Raw genomic sequence first — 21,911 nt, forward strand, 5'->3', positions numbered from 1 at the left:
AAAAAGGTAAAAATAATGGGTTCACTTTGAATTATAGAATACATGTATCTGTAAGAGAAGAGCAAAGAAACCAGTAATCCAATAGCATATGCCCACGTTGACAATATACCTTACACTATTGTTACTTTAAAAGTACAACTTATGTTGCTTTCTGTACAATTATTTGTAGCTGCGTTCGTCCTCATCCTTGTTGGCTTCTATAATAAGAGAAAGAGAATATATATAAAATAGAATAGCTTAATAAAGGAAAACAATAATTTACCCAATACTTTATTCTTATCTTGAAGTGTCTGCCTCAACCATGTGTCTTTATTGATAATTGTACACGCACCAAGAGATGTGATACAAACCGACATGCATAAATTATTGAATTGAAATAGTAGTAATATACTTTCACAATTCAATCATTTTAGATTTCACGTCTCTTAAATGAACATAAATTCATTTATTTTAATTAATTAAATTGATCAATAAATATGAATTAACTATTTAATTTTCTTATATTGATCAAATTCATATTTTCAAAGCTAATAACTCTCAAAAAAATAAAATATAAAAAAATAATATTATTTATTTATTAATTATACAAAATAACAAATATTAAAAAACGATATATAAATAGAAACGGACTAATAGCATACATCAGTCAACTTATTTAAAAATAGAAGAGATAAGAAACTAAAAGTAGAATACAGCTGGTGTGAAATGATGATTTTGACTCTTCCCATTATGATTTATGGGCAATTACTTGGTCCGCCCGCCCTATACTCGCTTTGATGTGCTATTATAGGATCCTCACATTGATTACCCTCTCTTTTTCAAAGCTTGATTCAGAGCATCACCATAGAATTAATTAACTCTAAACTCTCACGTTGTATTTTTTTCAAATAATTTTTTTATATTTAAAAACTATTTAGTATACTACAAAGTCATTAGTATTCATAAACATTGAAAAAATAACAACTAAAAAGAAATACAAAGGTGCTAAAGCCGGAATAGTGGTGCAGGTCAACATGTCGTCTCTCAGCCAAACTAGGTATAAAAATTGATCTAATATTATTTATTGGCGCACACATGCTTTAAATTTAAATCTGAATGATACACTTGATTGAACGTTGAGTTATTTATCTAAACCAGTGAATACAATTTTTTTTCTTTCCAAGCTCTTGAAATTTAATGTACTGTCGAAATAGTAATTAAGATAAATAAATTAGTATGTATGGATTAACATAACATTATGTATAAGATCTTCATGAAGCACGCCAAGTGGTGTAGTAATATTTTCACGCGCTAAATTATTTAATTTGAGGTAAATATTAAATAATTTTGCCTAAGCAGCATACATGTGCAGAGGCAGAGCTACAATTTTTTTAACATATAAAAAAAACCAATGGTAAAATAAGTAAAACGTATTTTAGACATAAGTTACTTCATCGTCTATTATTCACTTATATCGAACTCCAAAGTGTACAACTAACTCCCTGTTTTCTTAGTCAATAATTGACAAATTATATCGTAGCTGGATACTTATTTAGTGAATTTTTAAACACATATACATAATTCGAGTCAAATACATTCATATCAAATTAGTTTAATCTTTAGATGGTGACAATAATAATATGTTGTCACTTTATGTGAAGGGTGAATCTATCTCAGCTTACCTTCCAATCAACTTCATTTTTTTTGTCCTGACCATACTTTTCAACTCTTAAAACCCATCTCTACCTCATTTCCCACATCATATTTACACACACATCTTCTTGGATAGCTTCTAGTCAAAACAGAAAATGGATGGGTACACCAAGATCAATGGAACCAACAATTTCTCAGATCTCCAATCTTTACCCCAACACCACAAAACCAATGAGAATCTTAGCCCAAATCACACTGTTTTTCATGATGTCATAGATCTTGAATCCATATCCAAAAGCCAACAAAGCAAGAACCAAGAACCCCATGATGAGAATGAGAAAGAGAATCAAGATGCCATTGCCAATGAAGAAAATATGAAGGGCAGCAACAACAACAACATTCCTAGTGCTGTGAAATTGAGCAGGGCTTGCTCTGTTTCATCAGCAGCTTCAGCAAACAGGTTCAGACTAGAAAGACAAGGGAACAAGAATACAACTACATCAACATTTGAATCAATGAAGAGAGCTTTCTCAATGAGAAGATCTTCATCAGTTTCTGAGAAGTATTGCAGGATTCATGATCAGGGATTCACCATTTCGTCTCCGATATTGGATGATGTTGCTGAAGCTCACGAGGATAGTAGGGAGAAGAAGAAGAAGAAGAAAAATGGAAGTGGCAGAATCCTAAAAGCCTGTAAGCGCCTTTTTGGAATCTGAACATATGGAGTATTATTATATTGTTCATTACTCCCTAGTCCCCACACCCACCACTTTGGCCTAGCTCATGAGTGGAGAGAATTCAAGATTTGAAGTCCACAATTTCAGGACGGATGTGAACTAATATATATTTATAGTTTTATTTTCTTTTGCATACGCATATATAGTTTGAGTCGGACGGTGTGAGTTCAGTTCAATTTGCCCTCAATCTCCCTCTGAATTCACTGTCATAAGAAGAAAAGTTTGTATGTGTATGTACTCAAGGGAGACACTCCAACTTGTATCTTGAGAATGTTAAATCTTTGGCATTTTATCTTTCTCTTTTGTGAACTTCTTTTGTTATATCTTATGCTATAATAATAAGCATAAACAGTGAGGTCTTATAATCTTAGAAGTTATAAGTGCAAGTTGAGTATTGAGTTAATTTGTTCAATTTGGTATTCAACAACAACAACAACATCCCCAGTGTAATCCCATAAGTGGGGTTAGAGAGAGTAGAGTGTACGGATACCTTAATTCCTACCTTTGGTTGTCATATAAGTTTAAATTTTTAGTGTTCTATTATTTTTTAGATGCTTAATTCCTAATTATCTAACTGTCGAAGTCAAATTCACATGTTTGACTATGAAGAAGCTTATTGAGATCCAAATCTAGGCATAAACTAATGACTTTTCAATTCAAAGCCTTGCCAGTAGTTATAATAGTGACATAACAATTGTCTGGGAACGTGAGGTGAACTTCTGAGGGAACATGGGTCCAAAAAAAAAAAAAAAGCAAATAAAAGTCTAGATACTGAACAAGAAAAGGAAATGAGTTTAAAATAAGTGTAATATCAACAAGCATGTAGACATGAGACAATGAAGACAAAAATGGAAGTACCAAGGCTTCAATTGGTTTCACACAGGATCCATTATGAGGCCATAAACTATTAAGCACAAAACAATATAATAACACAATCCCTGTGTCACAACTATCAAAATCAGACACTGAGCAGGTAATGATCAAGTAGTGGAGAAGGATAACTAAACCCAAGACTCTTTTATAAGATCACCTTTTCTACTCTTCACTCTCCAAAAGTGATCTGACACGCACCCAATGTCAGAGTCCAAATCAACATAGCATATCAATACTGTTTGATGAATAAAATGTTTCAAACTTGAATTACATGATCCCTTTGAAACATATTGTTATCTAATCGAGTCTTAACCCTTTTGCCATCCTAGATGTCTAATACAAATATACCAATTTTGACAAATCATTCTAAACAATAACTATAGCAAAATAATATGATAATCGAAGTACACGAAGCAACAAATAGTAAAAGAAATCAGAGGACAATCTACTGTGAACAGGCTAAAATACCATTACTATTTACAAAGGAACACAAAATCATCTCTCTCATAATCAAGATGGAATGGTAGGAAACTAGAATCAACACAACATAGAGGAAATTGTTTCATACGCACACTTACAATATGAGTAGAAGAAAACGATAACTGGTGTATTTTACTTACATATTTTCTTGTGATACTCACTCTTCTAATACCAAGCACTTAAGACCCTCCCAACTTCAAAAGAAATATAAGCATCAAGGCAAGCATAACATATCTGTTTACGGCTAAGCCAACGCTGATCCCAAGCACTGGTTGTCACACTCTTGGGCTTCTCAATCTCTATTCCCGCAATTTTCTTCCCCAAATATTTGAGCCCCTTATTAAGAAGCTTCTTCTTGTTCAGTTCCTCTGCCGCCCACTCCCGGAGATCAACAACGTTCGACACTTCAAGATCATAGTCCTCCCACAGCTTGTCCACGTCACTACGAATACCAACTCCAACGAATCTGTAGTCGTCGTTGTTCAGAAAGTTTCGGAGTCGGCGGGGGATGTGGTTGGAGTGGAGAACTTGGTAGATGATGCAGGACTCTCCGACACACAGCTGGATAGTGGCGACGGGGTTTCGGTCGGCGACGGGATTGAAGTTTGGGCGCCACTCGATGTCAAGCCCTACAATCAAACGGTGGAGACGGGATCCGTTTTCGGTTTCGATTTTTTTGATCCATGAGGAGACAGTAGAAGGATCAACAGTGACGCTGGTTTCGATTTCGGTGTCGTCCTCGTCCAGAATAACATTGTAGAGTCTGTAGTTACAATTGCAGGCCAATTCGTACTCGATTAACTGCACATCCATGGCGTTCAAAGGCAAGAACCGAATCTCTCTACTATTGCTATGAATTTTGAAGCAAGAAATAGAAGTAAATTTAGGGCAAGTGCCTTATGAAATTCGCAAAATTCCGAAAATCAATCAAAGATGGTAGAGTGGAGGTGCCACTACCGACTATCTTATTTCATGTGACAATGCTATATGACCAGAAAATTTAGCTAGAATTTGGTTAGAAAATTTTAAAAATTATAATATTTTTTTAATTTTAAAATAAATTGATCTTTTTTCATTTTTTAGTTAAAAATTATTAAAATTAAAAGGGTAAAACTGTTTTAAAATGTAAAATAACATAGATAAAATATCATTTTGGCCAAATATTTTTTCCATTTTTTACTATTTATGGAATGAAATATTGGCCGATTAAAAACTTTTATGTTTAGAAATTGAAAGTTTGGATAATGAGAATGTTGTTGAGGTAGATGTGTCGATATATTAAAAGAGATAAAATTTGTAATAAAAATAGAATTGGAGTGATCTCAATAAAAGATATAATGTAGTAACTAAAACTAGGATGATTTAGACATGTGAAGATGAGATGCACGATGCATAAGGGTGGGGGCTTGAGATGTTGACTATATGGCTACATGAGAGATAGAAAAAGTATTGACAAATGTGATTAGACATGACGTGACATAATTTTATGTTATCGAGGACATGATTTTAGATAAGAAACAAGAGAAGACATGGATTATGATAGAAAATTAGTTAGATAGTTGAGAGTTTGTCTCGTTTTGTCTTTCATACTAGTAATCATAGTATTACTTAGTAAGTTTCTTGTTATTCTGATTCTGTTACTATTATTCAGTGTTTCTAGCACTTAGGGGTCGTTTGGTTTGAAAATGAGTTATGATGGGATAAGTAATGTTGAGATAAGTTATATTGGGATTAGTTATGATTGGATAAGTTGTGTTGGGATTATTTTTTATTGAGTGTTTGGTTTGTTGTATTCAAAATAATAAATTTTAAGAACAATTTATTTGTTTACAAAATTGCCCTTCATTAATGTAAAAAGTGATATAACAAAAGGGTTGAAAGAGACATTTTTGTCATTTACCTATTTTATCCCGGGATTACTATACCACCCAAAGAGAGGGATAACTTATCCCGGTACTAATTATTAATCCCGGGATAAGTTATCCCGAACTTGCCAACCAAACAACAAAATAAGCGGTACTATAATTTAATCCCGGGACTATATGGTATTATCCCTCACACCAAACGACCCCTTAGAGTATCATATTATTATAGGATGGTGACTTTCATTTTTTGTGCCATCTTTTTTTAGCATTTTGTCTTGGCTTCTTTATTTTTGATCCTTTTTTTTCAAATCGCTTTGTAATATTTTTATTTGAGCTATTGATGTATGAAACAACCTTTCTACCTAGTGAAATTTTTCTTAAATTTCAGTTATAAAATTATGTTGATTATATTGTTGTCGTTGTTATTCAAAGATGTAAAATGTCATCACGGCTTGATACTATTACCCAAAAATTATGTACATGTTAAGTTGACAAACAAATACACCATACTAATCGGCATCCTAATTGGGTCCAAATAATCAACGTACCCTATTTTTGAACTTAACTTATGCTGTAATATGACATGACTTTGGATAATACATGATAGAAGGTTAGTATGTAATAGTTCAGTGTCATGCTTTCTTTAGTATTCGCTTTAATATGAATTAATCATGATTAACTAATACATATACTTATTAAATTATGTAATTATAATAAAGTTATATAACTTGACGTAAACCTGAATACAAATTTATCGTATTAAAGGATATGTGCACATAGTAATTTGTACATGACCATTTTGTTTTCCGTTGTTTTAATTTCATCCAATAAATCCTCCGTGTAAGTAACGTAACATAAAGTATCTTATCCTCTTTGATTGTTATTCCAAAATAGGTGCCATACAATTCCCTTTAACATTATTATAAAATACCACAATGTCACTCAATGAAGGTAGGGAAACTCAATTAAATTATCAACCTTTAATATCCTGAATACAATTGGTTTCACACAGGATCCATTATGAGGCCATAAACTATTAAGCACAAAACAGTATAATAACACAATCCTTGTGTCACAACTATCAAAATCAGACAATGATCAAGTAGTGGAGAAGGACAACTCAACCCAAGACTCTTTTATAAGATCACCTTTTCTACTCTTCACTCTCGGGCGCACCTGCTTTCGATCCTCCAAAAAATGCACTACTTTTGAAGGATCTGACACGCATCCAATGTCAGAGTCCAAATCAACATAGCATGTCAATACTGTTTGATGAATAAAAAGTTACCCCTTTGAAGTACAATGGAATTACATGATCCCTTTGAAACATTGTTATCTAATCGAGTCTTAACCCTTTTGCCATCCTAGATGTCTAATACAAATATACCAATTTTGACAAATCATTCTAAACAATAACTATAGCAAAATAATATGATAATCGAAGTACAAGAAGCAACATATAGTAAAAGAAATCAGAGGACAATCTACTGAGAACAAGCTAAAATACCATTACTATTTACAAAGGAACACAAAATCATATCTCTCATAATCCAGATGGATTGGTAGGAAACTAGAATCAACACAACATAGAGGAAATTGTTTCATACGCACACTTATAATATGAGTAGAAGAAAACGACAACTGGTGTATTTTACTTACATATTTTCTTGTGATACGCCCTCTTCTAATACCAAGCACTTAAGACCCTCCCAACTTCAAAAGAAATATAAGCATCAAGGCAAGCATAACATATCTGTTCACGGGTAAGCCAACGCTCATCCCAAGCACTGGTTGTCACACTCTTGGGCTTCTCAATCTCTATTCCCGCAATTTTCTTCCCCAAATATTTGAGCCCTTTATTAAGAAGCTTCTTCTTGTTCAGTTCCTCTGCCGCCCACTCCCGGAGATCAACAACGTTCGACACTTCAAGATTATAGTCCTCCCACAGCTTGTCCACGTCACTACGAATACCAACTCCAACGAATCTGTAGTCGTCGTTGTTCAGGAAGTATCGGAGTCGGAGGGGGATGTAGTTGGAGTGGAGAACTTGGTAGATGATGCAGGACTCTCCGACACACAGCTGGATAGTGGCGACGGGGTTTCGGTCGGCGACGGGATTGAAGTTTGGGAGCCACTCGATGTCAAGCCCTACAATCAAACGGTGGAGACGGGATCTGTTTTCGGTTTCGATTTTTTTGATCCATGAGGAGACAGCACAAGGATGAACAGTGACCCTAGTTTCGATTTCGGTGTCGTCGTCCAGAATAACATTGTAGAGCCTGTAGTTACAAATGAAGGCCAATTCGCACTCGATTACCTGCACATCCATGGCGTTCAAAGGCAAGAACCGAATCTCTCTACTATTGCTGTGAATTTTGAAGCAAGAAATAGAAGTAAATTTAGGGCAAGTGCCTTGTGAAGTTCGCAAAATTCCGAAAATCAATCAAAGATGTAAGAGTGGAGGTGCCACTACCGACACTCTTATTTTATATGGAAATGTCCTAAATGACCAAAAAATTTAATCAGAAAATTAAAAAAGTTATAATATTTTTTATACTTTAAATCAAATTGATTTAAAAGTAATATATCATTCTGGTCAAAAAAAATTTTCCATTTTATATTATATATGGAATGAAATATTGGCCTATCAAAAGCTTTTATGTTCAGAAATTGAAAGTTTGGATAATGAGATTGTTGAGGTAGATGTGTCGATATATTAAAAGAGATAAAATTTGTAATAAAAATAGAATTGGAGTGATCTCAATGAAAGATGTTAGTGTGACATTTTAATAATTTAAGAATTCACATTTTTTGCATGGCCACATAGATGTTGGTTTATGGTCGTTGGTGCACTTCTCATATATGTTACATGAGTATAATGACGGATGACTTGGCAGTTGATTGTTGCCGTTGAAAATAATTATTGCTGCATTACTCCAAATGGAGCTAGTGTATATGTTACAGTTTTCTTGGTGCATGCAGCAACTCCCAAGCGGTTGGTGGCTTAAGTGTCCCTTTATTTTCATTCTTTTATTCCTCCATTATACCTTGTAACATATGTAATTTCTTAGATTATTATCTTTACTATTTAGTACCCCATTATCTTCTTATTTATTCCTAAGAAAATTTCTTCTACTATAAATAGTGGTGGTCTTCATTTGTTTTACATATAAGAAAATATAGAGTGCCTAAAGTTTGTTAAAAAAGAGAGAGTTCTTATTAGTTGAAGGGAGGTGTTCTTTTTGTAGAGCTTTGGACTCAACTCTTGTCCAGAGTTGTTAAGTTATATATTGTGATTAGGATGTTGTATCCTGAAGGGGACAAGTCAAGAAAGACTACTGTTGGACCGGTGAAAACATTTGCTGCAGTGAGCTTGAATCTCTTTAAAGAGAGCGAAATATCCGCGTCTCAGCCTGAAGAGATTTATTTCTTCATTTTTATTTTCAATTGTAATTTTGTAATTCTGTTATTTTGTAATTTTTCACTAACAAAAAATAAAATGTAGGAACTGAAACTAGAATGATTTAGACCTGTGACGATGAGATGCACAATGCATAAGGGTGGGGGCTTGAGATGTTGACTATATGGTTACATGAGAGGTAGAAAAAGTATTGACAAATGTGATTAGACATGACGTGCCATAATTTCATGTTATCGAGGATATGATTTTAGATAAGAAACAATGGAAGACATGGATTATGATAGAAAATTAGTTAGGTAGTTGAAAGTTTGTCTCGTTTTATCTTTCATACTAGTAATCATAGTATTACTTAGTAAGTTTCTTGTTATTCTAATTATGTTGCTATTATTCAGTGTTTCTAGCACTTAGAGTATCATATTATTTTAGCATGGTGATTGTTTCATTTTTTGTGTCATCTTTTTTAGCGTTTTGTCTTGACTTCTTTATTTTTTATCCTTTTTTTTCAAATCGCTTTGTAATATTTTTACTTGAGCTACTGGTGTATGAAATAACCTTTCTACCTAGTGAAATTTACTACAAATTATTTTTCTTAAATTTCAGTTATAAAATTATATTGAGTATATTGTTATCGTTGTTATTCAAAGATGTAAAAATGTTATCACGGCTTGATACTATTACCCAAAAATTATGTACATGTTAAGTTGACAAACAAATACACCATACTAATCGGCATCCTAATTGGGTCCGAATAATCAACGTACCCTATTTTTCAACAGAACTTATGCTGTAATATGACATGACTTTGGATAATACATGATAGAAGGTTAGTACTAGAACAGTGTTATGCTCTCTTTAGTATTCGCTTTAATATGAATTAATCATGATTAACTAATACATATACTTATTAAATTATGTAATTATAATAAAGTTATATAACTTGGCGTAAATCCGAATACAAATTTATCGTATTAAAGGATATGTACACATAGTAATTTGTACGTGACCATTTTGTTTTCCGTTGTTTCAATTTCATCCAATAAATCCTCCGTGTAAGTAACGTAACATAAAACATCTTATCCTCTTTGATTGATATTCCAAAATAGGTGCCATACAATTCTCTTTAACATTATTATAAAATACCACAATGTCACTCAATGAATGTAGGGAAACTCAATTAAATTATCAACCTTGAATATCCTCAATACAAGAAAACTTTTAAATTCATTTTTATCCCCCCTCAAAAATCGAATCAAAATGAAAGAATCCTCAGAATAATACGAAATACCATAAAAAATACACAAATTAATAGCCTATATACCAGAAAGTTCCTTCTTTTTTTCCTGCTATTTTCACTATTGTTAGAACCAGACAATCAAATCTGTGGCAAAAAAAAATTGAAATTATTATAAATATTCAAATACCTTAATGTTCTTGTCTTTGTTATCTGAATTCTTGAAACATAATAATAATATTATTATTATAATTATAATTCTTCCCTTTGTGTATATTAAATTTTTTGTTGTTGGGTTTTTGGCATTTGGTTTGATAATGCCAATAGAAGGTGTTTCCATGGTGGAGGAACCTGTTTTATGTGGTTCACCACTAGGGTCCAGCCCAACCTCCCCTAAGAGTAGGATTAAATTTCTGTGTAGCCAGGGAGGAAAAATTCTTCCTCAACCAGCTGATGGCCACCTCAAGTATGTCGGTGGCGAGACACGTGTTATCTCTGTTCCTCGGGACATTAAACTTTCAGGTAAAAATATGCTTTATGCTGTCCGGTTTATATGAATCATGAATTGATTTATGACTGTTATGCCACCACATTGCAGAACTGATGAAGAAGCTAACTCCTCAAATTGAAGGTGATATGGTTCTGAAATATCAACTAGTACACGAGGAGCTTGATGCCTTGATCTCGGTTAAAACAGATGAGGATCTACGCCACATGTTAGACGAATATGATCGTTCTGAGAGTGCAGGGATCCCCAGACTTCGTGCCTTTCTGTTCCCAGCAAAGCCTGTTGTGGTGGATCACCACACAACGCCACCAGAACCTCTAGAACAACGATACATCGATGCTATTAATGGTATAATACGTGCAAGAGATCAAGCAGGGATTAGGATACAACAACCTATAAGCATAAGTCAGGCCTCTTTTGGGTTTTCCTCTGCTTGTTCTTCACCAAGATCTCCTGACAGTTGCACTACTGATGGTGTTATTCATGAGTCATTGCTACAAAGTATTTTTCAAAATAGAAGTCAATTGCACAAAGTTCAGAGTTCCCCTAGCTTTTACAATGTCAGTAACCAGCAGCAACATGGGTTACATCATAACTTGCACCAACACCATCACCATTACAACCATAGACAACAATACTACAATGGTTACCAGTTAAACAAACCTCCTCATGGTCCTGGTGATCCAGTCAAAGGGCCAGACAGGTTGTTTTCTGTTAGGTCTGTTGGTCGAACTGAAGGGTTAAGGTACCAAATGGATCATAACCAACATTACTATCAATCACCCTCGAGGCACAGCCGTGGTGGTGGCTGTTGTATAAAATGTACGCATTTTGATGACTATGAAAGGAGAAATGGAAGTATATCGCCGAGCAGTTACTCTATGGAAATTGGAAATGGTTGTGCTTCTCCAGGAGGTTATTCTGTGGAAAGAAGAACCAGTAGTCTTTCTCCCAGTCCCATACCACTAAGCCCTCGCTTCTCCAATATGGCTGCAGGTTTAGGGGATACTTAAAAGCTCTATTGGCAAGAGATCACAGCCCCACCCTATTTGGTACAAGTTATTGTACAGTAAATAATTATTTATTTATTTTTATCATATAACAAGGGATGTACATTCGTCTTTTGCATTTTACCATGGACTTTGTATAATAAAAAATACTGAAATTCTGATGGGTTCCTCAGGAACATCATTTTGTACTTGCAAGGCAGGAGTTCTTCTGTTAGGATTTGTCCATTAATGATAGCATCAGGATCAGGTACGAGATTGAAAAGATAAATAGAAATGTCTCAATATCAGTACTGAGAAATAAATTCAAATTCATTCACTCCAATAATAGCAAGTAATCCAAAAACACAACGAGCTATAGGGAAGGATCCACAAGATCCCCCTACCCATAGAATTGTGGAACAGTAGGGTGAGAGAACCAGAAAGAGCAGTTTCTCTAACCTATGGGTTTGAACCGCTAACATTTTTCTAAAAATATTCATGGGTAGACACTGTTTCATTTTGCAATCAAGAGTAACCCCACCTACCTCAACATTTTCTAACCTCTAGTCCCCTGTATGAATTATCTTTTTCGCGTACCCCATTCCACCAGAAATTGTCCCCCAAAATCGTAATTGTGCACAAAGTTAAATCCCTTATACACAACCTAAGCAAGAGTATAAAAGCTGAAAATTAAATATAGCCTCAAAATTGGTCTTCTATGTTCACTTGCTGTCGGTGAAATCAGCATCAATTACATCATCTCCATCAGGTCCCTTCCCAGATGATGATTCTGAAGGTCCATCAGAACCGCCAGGTGCTGGACCAGCACCTGGTGCAGCACCAGGCTGGTTGTAGAGTGACTGACCAAGTTGCATTACTTCTTGGTTAAGGGCAGCCATAGCATCCTTCATGGTCTGAGTTGAGCCTCCTGAGATTGCTTCTTTAAGCTCTCCAAGTTTAGCCTCAACCTTCTCTTTCACTGGCCCTGGTACTTTGTCTCCAAGTTCCTTCAACTGCTTCTCTGTCTGGTAGACAACAGAATCAGCCTGGTTCTTTGTGTCTATGGCGTCTCTCTTCTCTTTGTCTTCCTGGGCAAATCTTTCAGCTTCTTTAACCATTCTCTCGACCTGTTTCCATGCAACCAGAAATCCCATCACATATGAGCAGCAAGGGGAGCTAAAATGGAATGATACACAACATATTGCTCCATATACAACCAAAGGTATTAAAGCCAATATTAGAAGGAAAAAATTTAAAAAGGCAAATTCCAGCAACTGATAAACACGAAACAACTCGTCGCACAACTACCTAGCTAGAATTGCTAAAGGAGACAGTCCCTAGTAGAATTGGAAGTCAAAATCATACCTCATCACCAGGCAATGTGCTGGCACCTGTAATGGTGATGTCTTGCTTCTTCCCAGTACCCTTGTCAATAGCAGTCACGGAAAGAATACCATTGGCATCAATGTCAAATTTCACTTCAATTTGAGGAACCCCTCTTGGGGCAGGAGGAATTCCATCAAGCCGGAAGCTGCCTAAAGATTTGTTGTCCCTAACAAATTCTCGCTCCCCTTGGAGGACATTAATTTCTACACTTGTCTGACCATCAGCAGCGGTAGAGAACACTTCTGATTTGGAGGTAGGCAATGTTGTATTTCTTGGAATGATCTTTGTCATCACACCACCAAGTGTTTCCAAACCAATGGACAATGGTGTGACATCTAAAAGGACAATATCGCTGACATCTCCAGCCAAAACTCCAGCCTAGAATAATGAAGAAATTGAGGTGTGCACCAAAATACTAATCAAGACCAGAATACAAGAACCGGGAACAAACAAAGGTCTTACCTGCACTGCAGCACCAAGAGCAACAACTTCATCGGGATTAACTGTAACATTGGGGTCCTTTCCAGTCAATTTCTTAACAAGTTCCTGAACAGCTGGAATACGTGTAGAACCACCAACAAGGATGACCTCGTCAATATCGCTGAAGGAGAGCTTGGCATCTCTCAAGGAATTTTGAACAGGAGTTTTAAGCCTAATTGCAGAACAAGCACAAAAAAGCTGACATCAAACCCTCTTATCTTGTAAAAGCCAGGCAACTTAATCATTAAAGTGTATAAGCTATAAAAGAAAGTGTGTTATATTTCTGTTACCTGTCAAGCAGATCTGAGCATAGTTCTTCAAATTTCCCACGTGTGATAGTGGTCTCAATGTGTTTAGGACCATCAGCAGTGGCTGTAATGAATGGCAAACTACACCCGAAAATAAAATTTCAAAATCAACAGACAACAAAACCCCAAAGGGCAAAGAAGTAAAATGAAGCTTGAAAACGTCATACATACCTGATGTTAGTCTGGGTCAGTGATGACAGTTCCATCTTAGCTTTCTCAGCAGTCTCAGTCAGACGTTGAAGAGCTTGTTTGTCCTTTAGAAGATCAATGCCTTCATCCCTCTTGAAACTTGCAGCAAGCCAATCAACAATCCTCTGCATGAGTGGAATACTTCAAAATTACTTCTAGCAGGTACTAGTGATTTAGAGGTAAATTGCTCAATCAAGCGACAAATACATTTTTGTTAAGGGGACAGAAAATAAACCTTGTCAAAATCATCACCACCAAGATGGGTGTCACCAGAAGTTGACAACACCTCAAAGACACCGTCACCAACCTCAAGAACTGCAAGTAAAAAATTTGTTACAATTGCCACAAGCATGAGTTCGCAGAGACATGGATAAAGTCAAAACATTAAGTCAAGATGTTAAAAGACATTCTATAGTGGTATCCCCTACACTACATACGAAAGATACAGCAGCAAAATCCAGCACAGAGGTCATATAATATAAAGAAACAACAGTTAAGAGTTACCAGCTATAAGCCCATTCCTAAGAACCTTTTCAACACACAGCTCAAGCTCAAAAAGTTATGGGATAACCAGCAGTAAAGAGCAGCTACTAGCTCAAACCTTTTATTTTAGTTTCTATAAAATACCCCTACAAACTTGTTTTTAACCTATCCCCTCTCGTATAAATTGTGGCTGAACGCACAGCATGATTGTTGGAAACTCAAAGTATGAAAATTACCAAACTGGTCACAACAACATAGCCATGCACAGAAAGCAGGGAACGGTTTCAAGGCACAACAGAGCTAACACCCAGGAGGGAACCATAGTGCAATTATTACCTGATACATCAAAAGTACCACCTCCAAGATCAAAAACCAAAATTGTTTCATTATTTTTCTTTTCAAAACCATAAGCCAAGGAGGCAGCAGTGGGTTCATTAATTATCCGAAGAACCTCTAATCCAGCAATGCGACCTGCATCCTTAGTTGCTGTCCTCTGAGAATCATTGAAGTATGCAGGAACCGTGACAACAGCCTTGGAAACCTTGTCATTCAAAAATTTGGATGCATCATCCACCAACTTCCTCAGGACCTAAACCAGAAAAGAGAATAAAATCATTAGTAAGTCAACAGAAGCATGGAAACAAACTCATAAACAACGGCCAGCTCACTTGACTTCGGAACTAAAAAATAAAAATCCAAGAAAAAAGTATCTGGCAGGATGCTCAAGTCTCTACATGCCCTCTTGTCTAATCAACTTTGCAATAGTGTCACATAACTAATGCTTTATTGGACAGCAACATCATATTGTTCACACTAACTTCAGCAAAAGGCATGTGAATTAATGAACTTCAAGATCTCAAATTGTGAAGACAGTTACACTTGCCGGTGTTTTTGACATGGAGTAAAAGACTGTCTAAAAAAATGTACACCTCCTCCTTCTGGCATATGGAGGAATATTTTCCTGGACTTGAAGTCAAAGTTACATTAAACTGTGGACTATGTTGTTTCACAGGAAAAATAATGTTCTTTTACAATCCCCAGAGTTCTACTCCATATCTCTTACTTCAATCAATACTTAGATATTACTAGGTAATCAATATTTAGATATTATTGCCAACCTTAAACACAAATTATGCTAGAACGCTATCCTTATACCTTTTCCTACACCCTGCAATATCATCCGTTATCAACTTCTCTACCTATTCCATACCAAAAGCACCCTAAATGTCCAGACTTGCTCAAGGACCACAATTTCCTAGTCAGGACGGTCAGAAACACCAACTGCAATCTCATTCTAAGCATCCAACTAATACTAGTCTCGACATGCAAGTTAAGACAAATCTTAAGCGTGTTTATGAAGCAGAATACAAGATTGCATATACCTGAGCTGAAATTTCTTCAGCAGCGAATGATTTGCCAATGGCAGGGCAATCAAGCTTGACATTTCCATTCTCATCTCTGATGACATTGTACGACACCTGCTTCGACTCCTCATCCACCTCATTCATCTTCCTTCCAATGAATCTCTTCACTGAAAAGAAGGTATTCTCCGGGTTCACCACAGCCTGACGCTTCGCAATTTGACCAACAAGCCTATCCCCACTCTTGGTATAAGCGACCACTGAAGGAGTTGTCCTCTGTCCTTCAGCATTCGTCACTATGGTAGGCTTCCCTCCTTCCATAGCAGCCACAGCTGAATTAGTAGTCCCCAAGTCAATTCCCACCACCTTCTCCGCTACCACACGCATCGGTGCATAACCACCGTTATTCCCCCGGTTTGAACTGCTCTTCTTCTGCTTCAATCCAAAAGCTAGGGTTCTATTGTTCAGTTTTTGCCCCAAAAACAGAGACTTTGAAGGTTTTCTAGTGGAAGAAGATGAATTAGCGAAATATGTAGCTCCAAGAGCGTGAATTTGAGCAGTTGAAGACGCCATAGTAAACCCCTACTAACCCTAGAAAGAAAGAAAGAAGAATTGAGAATTTGGGGATTAGATGAAAAGGCGAGTTAGGAGGAAGAGGAGTTGAAAGAAGAGTAGAAGAAGAGAAGATAAGGAGGAGGGTGAGGGTTAGGTGAGTACACGTGGACGGTTCTAGAATCATCTTTTGGCTTTGCACGTTTGTGATTGAAATTAAAGCTTGTGATTGGTTCATTCTTATTGGACCCGCTCCTCAGGCCCAATGGACTTATATAGGCCCGCAACCACAACTTTTCTGTTAATTTACCAATACCCATTTTAGTACCCCCAAACAGTAATTATTTTTTAAACACATGCTGGAAAATTGTCAATAAACATTTTTGTAATTTGTAATAATAATAAGTATCAAAAGAAGAGAAAATTTACTTTTTTATCTTGCCGTCTTTTTAAAAAAAACTTTTTTTCATAGAAAGTAATTATGTGTTTTTTATTTTTCTATATGGTGGTTGATGAGATTGAAACATTTATTTTGTTTTTTATAATGTGCTTTTAATATTTTAAAGTATTCTGTTTTAATACCTATTTCGTACCTTATACGAGAAAAAATATGTATTGCCGAAATGCATACAAAGTTGTAAACTTCATACCAAATACATACCAAAAATAACCATAAGTGATGTATATAATATGTATGTAACTAAACTTTAATAGTTGAATAAACAATGTAAATACAATTCATATTGTGTGTACAATGAGTATAAATATAGAATTCCAAGATACAACTAATATGAATACAAAATTGCAATCTTTATACCGAAATCATACCAACTTATTATTAGTATTTTGTGTATATAAGCTGTGGGTTTGCAATGTGTATAAAAGTCATAGAGTACTAAATTTTTTTTGATGAAGTAAATGTAGTCATAGAGTACTAAATTTAAACCAATGATGAACAAATATCATGTTTCATGACAATTTTATACAAATATGTGGTAAGTCCATTTAACACATGGTGGAAAATTGTCAATAAGCATTAGAATCACTTTAGCAAGTATCTTTCTATGATTGTTGAATTTTTATTTTTTTTTAATTTGTAGTATGTTATATAACTAATTTTTAATCGTGTTCTCACTCATTATTTATAAAATGTTACTTCATCCATTCCAAAATAAATATCACTTTGGCAAAAAGAAATAATCGTAAAAGTGTCATTAGAAATTCAAGATAAAAATTAGAATGTTTTTTAAGTCTATAACCTTGCACTAAAGAACTACCTCTTCTTAATAGTGCTCAATATATAATTTTAAAAAAAAACATATAATATTAAGGTAACTTAGTAAACTATACTTTTTATTTTTTCTCAATAGGCGTGAAATAAGCTAAAGTAACACTTATTTTGATAGTAGAGCACCCCTGGCGTGCAAGAACTAAATACCATTAGACATAAATTGACAAGAACTTCCAAAATGTAACTTCAAAGGCAAGGAGAGAACTTACTTACGCCACTACTCTAATGTATTTTCACACAACAAATTGCTGTTGTTGAAGCTATGGATAAGATACAACATACTAGGATTCTCCTAATCAGAGTATTTCATTTAAACTGCAAGGGGAACAAGAAGAAAAAAATAAGGATACAACAGCTTCTTTTTTTTAGTTTTATCAGCAGCTTTCATTAGGCAATATAGAATCACCTTGTTAGAAAGTTCTACAGTCAATTCAGGACTTTCTATCTATTCCTGGACCCTTTCCTCACATCCAGTATTACGTGGTTCTCGAAAGAGCCATGCCATGCTTCAGTCTCTCCTTAAAACATCATGCCAAATGAGTTCCCGAATATAGTCAATGCCAAGCTGATAACCATGTCATGCTTCCAAAAAATTTATTATGGCCCCAATGAAACGGATGATTGTAGGAGCTTACCTTTAAGAATATTGTTTTTGAGGTAGTGCTCTCCAACCAATATCTCGTCTATAAAAACCACCAGGCCAATTAATTTGTTCAACGGCTTGATAAGTTCTATCCCGAGCCTCTTCAAGATCCTTTCCTTTTGCTGTGACTCCAAGAACACGTCCCCCAGTAGCAATGAAATTTCCATCTGCATCAAAAGCAGTTCCAGCATGGAATACTTTGACCGAAGGTGCAACTTGCTCTGCTTCCTCAAGCTTATGGATAATTGTTCCTTTCTGGTAGTTGCCAGGATAGCCATTACTTGCCATTACAACCACCATGGCTGATCCAGGGGACCAGTCCAAAGACATCCCATGTAGCTTCCCACGGCAAGCTGCCAGCAAAATTTCAACCAAATCAGACTCTAACCGGACCATCAATACCTGCAAAGGAAAAGAAAAAAACTTCAAAACTATTTTATGGGATAGAGTAATTACACTGAGCACAATGAAATCCCACTCCTGTATCCATTACATGTTTCATCAAGTACCATGTAAAACCTACGGGAAAAATAAGTAACCAGAAAAATTTGCCAAACTATTACTGAATAGAATAGACAGCATCAAACTTCTACTCTTTCTGTGACGAATATTGCCCTTCCTACAATTCTGCCTTTCCGAATACACAACGCAAAGGACAAACATATAGGATGAACTAACTTAATTACTGCTGCTTTAACAAAGCAAAAATGCAAAACTAACTAAACACAAAGCCATCCGTAAATTCTGAATCACCTATCTCACTATACAGTAATTGATTTCCCCCGTTGTATACATAAAAAAATGTTACCCACTCTTTGGGATAGTAATTGCCTAAGAAGGCTCAACCAAATGTTCACTTAAATCCCTATTCAACTACTCAAATTGCACCACAGATGCAACTAAATAGGACCAATGAGGGTCCATAGTGAGCTAATTCTATAATTTAATACTGCCTTTGAAAAACTTTATAGTTTAAGGGACTATAATAGCCTCCACACTCCAATAAAATGTGATGAAGGCATGAAGCTACACTCTAGGAGAGATGTTCTAATGTGACAATAGTAACTTGTCATCCAAGATAGAATTCCAAAACCAAAAGACTATGAGTCTGTATAACAGATCAGATATTTCTAAGTTCATAACTGAAATGAGAGCACATGTTTATTTAGCAATAACACCTCCAATTATCCACCTTCTGGAACAAAAATGATCTTGAACCAATTTAACAATATTCTTCACTTGTAGGACATGACGGTAATAAATCTCTTTCACAAAAAAAGAAAAGAAAAAAAGAGTACATGTTACTTTGGAAAGCACCTAGCATTCTATTGCTTCTGAAAGACTAAAACCTTGTGCACATAGCAAATGCCAAATCATGTAATGGATAAAAAGCAGTATGTTTCACATAACAAATTTATCATATACCAAAGTGAAGAACCAAAGAGTCTGATGCTTTCCTAAGCGTAATTTGAAACTAGGATCAATGGTACTAACACAAATTGCAATATGAAAATAAAAAGTTTGATTGCACCTGGCAAGTCAAATCCAACTAACCTGACACTCTGGATCTCCAAAGCGTACATTGTACTCAATTAACTTTGGCAAACCAGATTTCTTCTCGATCATGAGCCCAGCATACAGAACCCCAACAAACTTGCAGCCTTCTTCGGCCATTCCCTTCACTGTAGGGAAAATTATAGACTCCATGACCATTGATTGCAGTTCCTTTGTCAAGACAGGAGCTGGAGAATATGCCCCCATCCCACCAGTATTTGGTCCTGTATCGCCATCCCCAACTCGTTTGTGGTCTTGAGCAGATTCCAGAGGTATGGCATGCTCACCATCTACTAGAGCAAAAAATGATGCTTCCTCTCCTTCCAAATATTCCTCTACAACAACTCGAGAGCCAGCAGAACCAAAAACATTGTCTACAAGCATAGAATCAACAGCCTCATATGCTTGCTCCAATGCCATGGCAACAATCACTCCTTTACCAGCAGCCAATCCATCCGCTTTAACAACAATTGGGGCACCTTCCTGTTTGATGTACTCTTTTGCAGCGGATGGGTCTGTAAATGCTTGATACTGCAGATATTCCACCGCAGATAAAGTCAAGAGATGAAGTGAACCAAAAAATTTAAAAGCCAAGCATCACAGTACGTTTTATTATAAGTAAAACAAGTAAATATAGATGAAACTAGACAGTACGCACAGACCTTTGCAGTTGGAATTCCATATTTATCACATAAGCTCTTCATGAAGTTCTTAGAACCTTCTAAAGCAGCTGCTTCTGATGAGGGGCCAAAGGTAGGAATTCCTTCCTTGACAAGGTCATTAGCAAGGCCTGCAACAAGCGGAGCCTCTGGTCCAACCACAACTAGCCCAACTCCCCATTTACGACAGAAAGCAATCACAGCTGAACTATCTAAAACATCAAGGTCTGATATGCAAGTTGCATCACCTGAGCTGGAAATTCCAGCATTACCCGGTGCACAGAAAATAGTGTCACAAGAAGGGGATCGCCTCAAAGCATGACAGAGTGCATGCTCTCTCCCTCCTCCTCCAATTACCAAGACAACCACCCTTTCCTCTATAATAACAATTAGAAAGGAATCAATAAATAATGCCAAGGAACTTGTGAATTGTATAATATCTATCACAGAGCAACAGCTACTGTATCTGTATGTGCCAGATAATTATTAAAAACACCAAAAGACAAAACTTTATATTGAAAAGGACAAAAAGAAAGGGTCTGCCGGCATTACACGGCAATTCCAAGCTATTGAATAACAAACTCAAAATCCATTCTCTACTCTAAAGGGAAGTGAAAATCAAAATCCAAGAAAAGAAGCAGGTATTAACATATCCCTTCAGTGGGAGGAAATATAATCACTTTCGAATAGGCAGAATATTTGGGATTCCAAAATTCCCAAGACATTTTTTAGCCAAACAAAGGACAAAAATTGAAGGGAAGCAAGCAGAACACCGAATTTCTCAGTTTTTCCTATTCTTACATACACATAGAAAGACAAAATTGGTGTTGTAGTTCTTACTGGGGTTGCTATTATCCACTGGAAGGCTGTTGAAAACGGCGAAAGATTTGTGTGTATCAAAACGACGGCAAGAAATCCGACGAACTCGAAGATTGAAACAACCCCAATTGCTGGAACTGAAGTTGGAACAGCGTTGTTCTTTAGCCGAGAACAGCTTTACTGAATGATTCTGGCAATTGCTTACAAACTTCAAAGCAGAAGCAGCTCCTATATTGAGTGACATACATGCCATTTTTTCCTCTTTTCCTTTACCAATTCACCTCCTTCCTTTCCCTTCTCAAAACAAAAAAAAGGTTCAAGAACAATAGCTATGCGATGATGAAGAAGAAGATGAGCAACTGTAACAGTGTGTTTTAGGTTTAGTGATGTTTAACAAAGAGCCAGACTACTTACTTTATAATATTTCTATTTGGGGTTTTAGCGCTAAGC

General features: G+C 35.8%; 4 protein-coding genes across 4 annotated transcripts; 1 reads left to right on the top strand and 3 right to left on the bottom strand.

Annotated features, from left to right (window-relative positions):
• Positions 1 to 3,691: 3,691 nt before the first annotated feature.
• Positions 3,692 to 8,058, bottom strand: LOC125853685 (Werner Syndrome-like exonuclease). The gene is made up of 2 exons (XM_049533411.1): positions 7,905 to 8,058; positions 3,692 to 4,523 (listed from the first exon to the last, which is right to left on the bottom strand). Exons 1-2 carry the CDS (start codon positions 7,914 to 7,916, stop codon positions 3,888 to 3,890), a joined length of 648 nt encoding a protein of 215 aa, XP_049389368.1. The 5' UTR covers positions 7,917 to 8,058; the 3' UTR covers positions 3,692 to 3,887.
• Positions 8,059 to 10,520: 2,462 nt separating this feature from the next.
• Positions 10,521 to 11,761, top strand: LOC125853712 (uncharacterized). Its single transcript, XM_049533444.1, has 2 exons — positions 10,521 to 10,761; positions 10,838 to 11,761. Exons 1-2 carry the CDS (start codon positions 10,557 to 10,559, stop codon positions 11,758 to 11,760), a joined length of 1,128 nt encoding a protein of 375 aa, XP_049389401.1. The 5' UTR covers positions 10,521 to 10,556; the 3' UTR covers position 11,761.
• A 284-nt stretch (positions 11,762 to 12,045) lies between these two features.
• Positions 12,046 to 16,608, bottom strand: LOC125853713 (stromal 70 kDa heat shock-related protein, chloroplastic). The gene is made up of 8 exons (XM_049533445.1): positions 15,965 to 16,608; positions 14,919 to 15,171; positions 14,335 to 14,414; positions 14,082 to 14,224; positions 13,893 to 13,991; positions 13,585 to 13,774; positions 13,102 to 13,500; positions 12,046 to 12,863 (listed from the first exon to the last, which is right to left on the bottom strand). Exons 1-8 carry the CDS (start codon positions 16,514 to 16,516, stop codon positions 12,459 to 12,461), a joined length of 2,121 nt encoding a protein of 706 aa, XP_049389402.1. The 5' UTR covers positions 16,517 to 16,608; the 3' UTR covers positions 12,046 to 12,458.
• A 1,467-nt stretch (positions 16,609 to 18,075) lies between these two features.
• On the bottom strand, positions 18,076 to 21,873 carry LOC125844318 (phosphoribosylamine--glycine ligase). Its single transcript, XM_049523611.1, has 4 exons — positions 21,483 to 21,873; positions 20,646 to 21,019; positions 19,984 to 20,514; positions 18,076 to 18,831 (listed from the first exon to the last, which is right to left on the bottom strand). The coding sequence occupies exons 1-4, from the start codon at positions 21,712 to 21,714 to the stop codon at positions 18,424 to 18,426; spliced, it is 1,545 nt and encodes a 514-aa protein (XP_049379568.1). The 5' UTR covers positions 21,715 to 21,873; the 3' UTR covers positions 18,076 to 18,423.
• Between the last annotated feature and the right edge of the window lie 38 nt (positions 21,874 to 21,911).

This window comes from Solanum stenotomum, chromosome 1 (assembly GCF_019186545.1).
Source record: "Solanum stenotomum isolate F172 chromosome 1, ASM1918654v1, whole genome shotgun sequence".
Taxonomy (NCBI): domain Eukaryota; kingdom Viridiplantae; phylum Streptophyta; class Magnoliopsida; order Solanales; family Solanaceae; genus Solanum; species Solanum stenotomum.